Here is a 7,797-nt window from a genome sequence, read left to right as displayed (position 1 = left end):
AATTCACGAAAATAATTATTTAATATAGTCGTAAAAGTCCTAATCGCTGCACGGGGATATCGTTAGGTTCCTTAGCGCAATAATATCGGCCTTGTCTAAAGTAAGCCGCTTATAGTAGGCTCTATATATAGTTTCTTTATTTTAAGTACTAGTATTAACCTACTTTCGCACCCGCTCCCTTTCTATACTAGAAGGAGGGGCTAAAAGGATTAATATCGTTTATAATAGCTTAGACCGGACTAAATTATATATATTAAACGTAGTAAAATAAGCAATAAGTTTATATTTTAACTTAATATAGCACTTTACGAGGAAAGTAGGTATCTCTAGTTATCTAGCTAGTAATCTAACTTTACCATCTTCGCGTCTACCACCGTGTACCTAACCCCGTTCACCGGCTTTAGCCCCTAGTGCGTGTTCTGGTTTATGACGACTGGCATGCCGGGCACGAAGACGAGGACGGCCGGCACTAGGGTCGCGCTATCGTCGTCGTAGCCTAGCACTAGCACCGCCTCCTCCCCTATCGGCGCGCCCTCCTTCTGCTTGTTCTTAGAGAGGAAGTCGCGCGCCGCCTCTAGGTGAAGTTTCCAGCGGTTCCTGTCAGCGGCGTCACTGCCGTTAGGCCTGTCTCCCACGCAATCCGCTTGCCCTCCCTATGGCACCTCGAGTTTAGTAGGTCTAGGTCTAACGGGTCCTGCCCCGCGGATCCGCCGAGCAGCCGCCGCAGCTCCGGGTCGCCGGCGGCCCGTATCTGCTTGTCTAGCATGATGACCGTCGTGAACCTCCTCTATAGCGCGTGCGCCTTGTCGTGCTGCCGCCGCTGCTCGGCCGCGAACGCCCTGTCTTCGCCCTACGGCATGGCCACGCTTAGCAGCACGATCGACCGCACTTGCTATTGTCCGCACCTGCGGATTAGAAAGGATAAGTGAGCAATCTATTGATGCTTGTCTATCTAGCTATAGATATAATGATGATCCGAGTCTATATAGACTTAGGCGACGGAGTCGCCATATCCATGGAACCTTCCAGATCCCACTAGAGTCCTCTAACACTTGCACCGGCCGGAACTGGTGGAAGTCGCCGTAGAGGATCGCTGCCGGGACCCTGCTAAAGTCTTAAGGCGACCCCCGCAGCCGGCAGAGCCGCTTATTGGCCGCGTGTAGCGTTCGCGCCTCGTGCATGCTAACCTCGTCAATTACTAATACCTCCTTCTCCTACTAGTGTATCTGTCTATCTGTGACCGGCCGTCGACGAAGCGCTCGCCCTGGCTAGGCAGCCGCATCCCGTCTACTTCCCTTCTCGCTCCTCCCGCCTGGCCGCCTAGGCCGACCGCGAGGCCGTAGGCCGAGTGCCTAGATCGGTGACTAAGATAAAGAGCGGCTGCTTTTCTCTAGAAATCTTGCCTATGTACCTTCCTTATATTCCCTTCCTCTTCTATTACCCGTAGCCTGACACCGCTTTAGCTACGTTCTTGCTTTTTATAATGACTGTTAGAGGAGACCAGCTGTCTCTTCTAACAATGGCCCCTTTCTTTACTTACATTCTTGCATGCTTTAGTTTCTAACGCTACTGCCTGCCTTTCGGGTTTTTATTCTAACCTCTATCTTCGTTCCTTAGGGCTCTTTGCGCAACTATAAGGGGTTAACTTACCTATGAGCCTCCTACCACGGTCACCGCCTACTTTAATAGGTCACCGCCTGCTATATTAGTCACCGCCTACTATATTAGTCACCGCCTACTATATTAGTTACTAGCTACTACGATAGGCCACCGCCTACTATATTAGTCACCGCTTACTATAAGCCTATAGGTATAGGCAAGGCAACCCTTATAGATTACGCGAAGAGCCTTAAGGAACGAAGACCGAAGATTTAAGAGATAAATAAGACAAAGATAGAGGCGAGAGAAAAAGACGTAAGCAGGCGGTAGCGCTAAGAACTAAAGCATATATAAAGGTAGGCAAAGAAATCGGCCATTCGGGCACCATCCCGTAGCCGGGAAGAAGCAGAAAAAGCAAGAAGGCAAGTAAAGCGATAATAACGGTTACGGGGTAAGCGAGAGGCGCACGATTACGACGAAATAGAGAGTAAAGAACGGGGGCCAGTAATATAATTATTAATCTCTAAAGAGCCTATTCGACGCTTAAGAGGTAGGATCCTTTTAATATAATAGCATCCTCCCGTTTCTAACGCTTACCTCCGAAATATCTTAGAGGTCTGCTTTAGCTAGCACGTAATATAAACCTAGATTTATAGTCGATGTTAAGATATATAATTATATAACGGGCCGATCTGCCTATATTATCGACGCCGAATAAGATATAAATCTTATTCTCTTAATATCGTACCGGGCAATAATAGCTTAGATAGACCCTAGTACGCTAGTTAAAGTTAGTGCGGGCTATAGCTAACCCTACTAACTATAGGGCGGCTAGAGCGGGTTCTAGGTAATGCTTCGGCTATAGGTAGTAGAGGCGAAAATTTTAGCACGGAATATATAGCTATATTATTCTATCTTAATCTTAAGGTATATGAGCAAAAGCGGAATTTTGGGAAATCAAGGAATCACGTAAGACTACGTGATAGAGGGGAAGAAGGAGTATAAGGTAGGATTTTCAACGGAATTTATTGGTAGTGTATTGGTGTGTGGAAGAGGTGTTGAAGTTAATGATTCTCTATCTATCTACCAGCGGACATGCTGTCTTATATAGACAATTGTAGCTGAACGGAAGAACCTTTCGGGACCAGATTTAGGCTGCCGTATAGCCCTGAGACTAAGGAATTCCGTGATACCTCGAGTGAATCTAGAAGTGTCTTGGTTCCACTGATATTCGTGTTTAAAGGAGGTTGGTCGTGCCGGTGTTCTTAAGAGGTCTTAGCTAGCATTCCAAGCTAGCTCTGTTCCTTCGATTCCCGATTGTACGATAACCGGCAGCCCGTTTAATGCATAATAACATGCAAAATAACGAGCGATTCTTGCTCTATAAGATGAAATTTTGTCTATAATTAATATACTACTTATTGGCTTATATAATCGGGAGAGTATATTATAGCTGCTTTATTTATAGTAAGAACACCGTTCCTTATACTTAAGTAATCGATAGTCGTAAAGAGCGTTTTATTATTACGACTAAAGGAGGATTTAAGATTAAATATATAAAGAAATAAGGTTATAAACGGCGTTAGACTATAATACTATTAAACGCAGGGTCTAGCTATAGCTAGTGCCTATACGTAGTACCTTTAACCCTAAAAAGCAAAAAAATAGTTATACGTAGCCGCTACTAGCGCCTATAAAATAGTCTCCTAATTGCATATATAGCTTACTACTCGGTACCTACGCTTATACTCTTCTCTTTCCTCCTTTCCCTTTAAAAAGACACCTAAAAGGGCATCTATAATAGCCTATAACCCTAAGGCTATTATACGATACCTACCTATAGCTTTATCGCTACCTACCGCGTATATATTAGGTAGGTGTTAGGCGTATAAGATAAGTGCTTATATTAGGCTTATTCCTTTATTTTATAAGCTAGCCGCCTTCTTATACTCTTAAGCTCGTTCCGAAAAGGCATTAGCGGGCCCTATAGGGGACCGGTCTCCTATAAGGCTTTATCGCGTAAAGGATAAAAGTACTAATATCACGTAATAGCGCGCGTAATACCCTTAGCGCTTAGGTCTAACAGTTACCTAGTCGGCTACTAGCAACTAAATATAGGCGCGCTCCTCGCTACTAGCAGCGAGAGCATAGCAGTTATAGGCACCTTAAGGGTCCTAGTAACTTTAGCCTAGCGGTTACCGGCATCTTTAAGCGACTAGTAAGCGCCCTAGTGCTGTTACTAGTATCCTAGTCTCGGTCTGCGATATTATTACTAGCACCTTAAAACTCGGTTTACTATAGTTACTAGCACTATACCGGATAACTGTCGCCGGTCGCTGGTAATAGGAGACCGGTCCCTATAAGGGAATTACGTCGGGATCGGGATTAGTTATACGGTCCTAACTAATTATCGAATTAAAGTATAGGTCGATTCTAGATAGGAGACTAGTCCCTTATAGGGCCCGCTAATGCCTTTTCGGAACGAGCTTAAGAGTATAAGAAGGCGGCTAGCTTATAAAATAAAGGAATAAGCCTAATATAAGCACTTATCTTATAAAGCCTAACACCTACCGAATATATACGTATTTATATATTAGGCAGGTAGCGATAAAGCTCTAGGTAAGTATCGCGTATTAGCCTTAGGGTTATAGGCGATTATAGATGCTCTTTTAGGTATCTATTTAAAGGGAAAGGAGAAAAGGAAAGAGTAAGCCTAGGTGCCGAGCAGTAAGCTATATAATAGGCGCTAGTAGCGTCTACGAGCGACTAGTCTTTTGCTTTTTAGGGTTTATAATACTGCGTATAGGCACTAGCTATAGATAGACCCCGCGTTTAATAGCATTATAGTCTAACGCCGTTTATAACCTTATTTCTTTATATATTTAATCTTAAATCCTCCTTTAGTCGTAATAATAAAACGCTCTTTATAACTATCGATTACTTAAGATAGAACAATATAGCTATATATTCCGTGCTAAAATTTTCGCCTCTACTACCTATAGCCGAAGCATTACCTAGCACCCGCTCTAGCTGCCCTATAGTTAATAGGGTTAGTTATATCCGCAATAACTACTAGTAGTCTCTACGCTAAGCTTCTTATAGCTCTTACTTTTATAATTAATAATAATAGAACCTTTAATATTATCCTATAATATACCCTTATAGTTTAGAATCTATAGCGATAAGGGAAAAGGGATTTACGTATATCTATAGCTTAATTAGCAACGTACCTAGCTAAGTAAGTACTACCCGTGCTACGCCCTATAATAATAATAATTATTATTATTATTTTATATTACGCTCGGAGGGTTCCCCTATAGAGCTACTATACTAAGCTACGTACCTACTATATATAGTTCTATTATACCTAAAGCCCTACGCTTCTTTTTATCTATTTCTAGCCTTATTCGCTATAATATAATAGGCCTACTTAAAGGTTAGTTTCTCTAAGTATTTAGCGTCCTACCTTTAGCGACTAAAGCGCGGTCTACTAAGTTAAAGGCTATTATATTAGTATAATTTTCTCTTAATTAGTATATAGCCTATTAACGGTCTATACTAAAGCGTTTTATCGCTAATGCGAACTATATCGTCACACGCACCGCCTTAATATTAGGCTACTACTTATTATCGTCTAACTCTAACCTACCTCCTAGGAAGAAAGATAGGTCTCCTACCTTTCCGCGAGTATATCGTAGTATAATCTCTCGTTATACCGTCTATCTTCTATATCGAAAGAGGAAATATTCCGCTATTTCCGCCGACTATCCGTAGGTGCACTTATCCGATTCCTCTGCCCCGATTTTACAAAGGTAGCTATTTAGTCGTGATTTACTAGTTCGAAGTTATACTAATACTTTAGATTCCTTTTTAGTTAGCTCGTCGTATATCTTATAGGTATACTTGCCCGGCAATGCTTTATCGATGCGCTTTAAGTGCTTTCTAACCCTTTCTAGGATCTAACGAACGTAAGTATATTCGTTAAGTAGTAGTCGTAACGTTATTACTTTTACCTAAAACGTTACTAGTTTAGCGATATATTTATCTCGCGTTGCTCTTTTCGCCTATATTTTAGCTAGTAGCCTAAGGGTAAACTCCTTATTCTTTATAGGCACCTAACGAAGTCTAACTCTATAGCCTCTTTTCGTAAGATACTTAATAGATCCGTATATCGCCCGTATTATATACTAACTAGACTACTACCGCGGTCGCCCGATAACTTATAGGATAGAGCGGTTGCTTATTATAACTATAAGCTATCGGTTATAAAGACCTAGAGGTATATACCTTAGGGCTATAGCGATTGCCTCGAGTCCTACTATATAGGCATTCTACTTATTACTAGAGCTAAGGGTAACGGAGTAGCTAGCTAGTACCTCGTCTACGCTATTACGGGAAGTATCCTAAACGACGCCTCCTAACCTAACCTTGCCTTTCCTTTGCGAGCTAAACGTCGCGATAGTAATATCCTCTAGGTTATCCGACTTTAGCACCTCCGCTCGGTCTACCTTATACGTTGCCTATACTCGTTCGTCCTACGGCGCTAGTGCGAACTTATAGATAACTTCTAAGCGTTTAGTATCTAGTCTTCCTATCGCCGAGGCGAGCTTCTATATTAGCGACGTATACCTCCTATTTAGCTTAAGCCTTAACGATATTAAAGGATGCGTCTTTAGGAGCGTCTATATCCTTATCTAGAATTTCGCTGCCGCTTAAGTATGCCGTTCTCGGAACGATTGTACGCCGGCCTCGGCCTCGGCTACTGCCGTTGCTACTATATAAAAGCCTCCCGTGATAGCCTAGGCTCCGATTCGCTAGGCCCTACTAATCTACGCCGCTTCTTTTACCCCGCACGCGTACGACTATACGTTTAAGGCATAGTCTATAGCTAGCGCCACCGTCGCTACGAATAGTTACCTCGCTATCCATAGTAAGGCTATCTTTAGTCGTTTTAAGTATATAGCCGCGGCTAGCCCCTTAGCGGCTGCTCTAGCGATATACTCTTTAAAGCGAAGCGCCTTATCTATAATAACTCCTAATAGCTTTACGTTACTCTTTAGCTTAATATCGTTTCCTTTAATAATAAGAGGTAGGTCGCTGTCGCGCTCCGCGATATATATAAAGTAGATAATAGATATCTTCTTTGCTTTAAATATAGCGCCGCTACGCTTCTCCTAATTAAGCCCCTTATCGATAATCGATTAAATACTATCTCTATTTAACTCTACCGTTAGCCCCGTAACCTAGGTAGAGTAATCGTTTACGAAGGCGATAGAGCCGCTATTATTACTAATCCGTCTTTACACTAGGTCTACGTTAAAGAAAAGAAAAGCTACTAGCGATAGAGGGGATCCCTAGGGTAGGCCGGCCTACGGTAGGGTTTATTGCTCGGATATATACCCGTTAATAACTACCGACGCGGTCCGTCCTAAGTAGAATACGTCTATCTACTTAACTAGACGACTTAGGATGCCTCGGGCTTTTATCCTTTCAAGCATTCGCTCTTTATATACTCCGTTATATACGCCTTTAACGTTAAAGCTAATAAGGCTTTTAAGTATTCGCTCTTTATATACTCCGTTATATACGCCTTTAACGTTAAAGCTAATAAGGTTAAGTACTCTGCCCGTTCTCTAGGCCTTATAGATCCGCTCCTATAGAAGTATAAGTGCTTAATCTATAGACCTACGCTTCTATATACTAAAGTAGTTCGCGGGCAAAAGCCCTTAAGCCTCTACTATATAGCTAATACGTTCTATAACGACTACTTCTAGGATTTTACTAAGCGTTAATAAGAGAGAAATCGGTCGCTATGCCTTAGCTAAGGTATAATCCCCTTTATCTAGTTTCTTTAGGGGAATAATCTTAGCCGTTCGCTATTAATAAGGCACGACGCCCTCTCGGAGCGATAAGCTAAAGAGCGTCTATACCCGGTGCTTAACTACGTACTAGAGCTTCTTCTATACGATCGTAGGAAGGCTATCCTTACTAGGCGCTTTCTAGGGCTTCGCCGCTATTACCTTCTCCTTAATCTCTTATAAGGTAAGGTCTAGTATAGCTATTTCTTATCTCTACGGACGTTTACCCTCTAGCTTGATCCTCGTTAGTAGAGGCGGAAAGAAGGTACTTAGGAGTTCCTTAGCTTACTCGCCCTTACTTTTAGTAATTAAGCCGTCGGCTCTCTTTAGCGGGGGTACC

General features: G+C 42.5%; 1 protein-coding gene across 1 annotated transcript; it reads right to left on the bottom strand.

Moving 5' to 3' along the window:
- Positions 1-407: 407 nt before the first annotated feature.
- Positions 408-766, bottom strand: HRG_08940 (uncharacterized protein; the record flags this gene model as incomplete). The annotated part of the gene is made up of 2 exons (XM_044867411.1): positions 408-597; positions 663-766. 2 exons carry the CDS (start codon positions 764-766, stop codon positions 408-410), a joined length of 294 nt encoding a protein of 97 aa, XP_044717432.1.
- Positions 767-7,797: the final 7,031 nt, after the last annotated feature.

Source organism: Hirsutella rhossiliensis (assembly GCF_020360975.1).
Source record: "Hirsutella rhossiliensis strain HR02 chromosome Unknown scaffold00011, whole genome shotgun sequence".
Lineage (NCBI taxonomy): Eukaryota > Fungi > Ascomycota > Sordariomycetes > Hypocreales > Ophiocordycipitaceae > Hirsutella > Hirsutella rhossiliensis.
The sequence above is the reverse complement of the archived record's forward strand: the minus strand, read 5'-3'. Positions and strand labels throughout refer to the sequence as shown.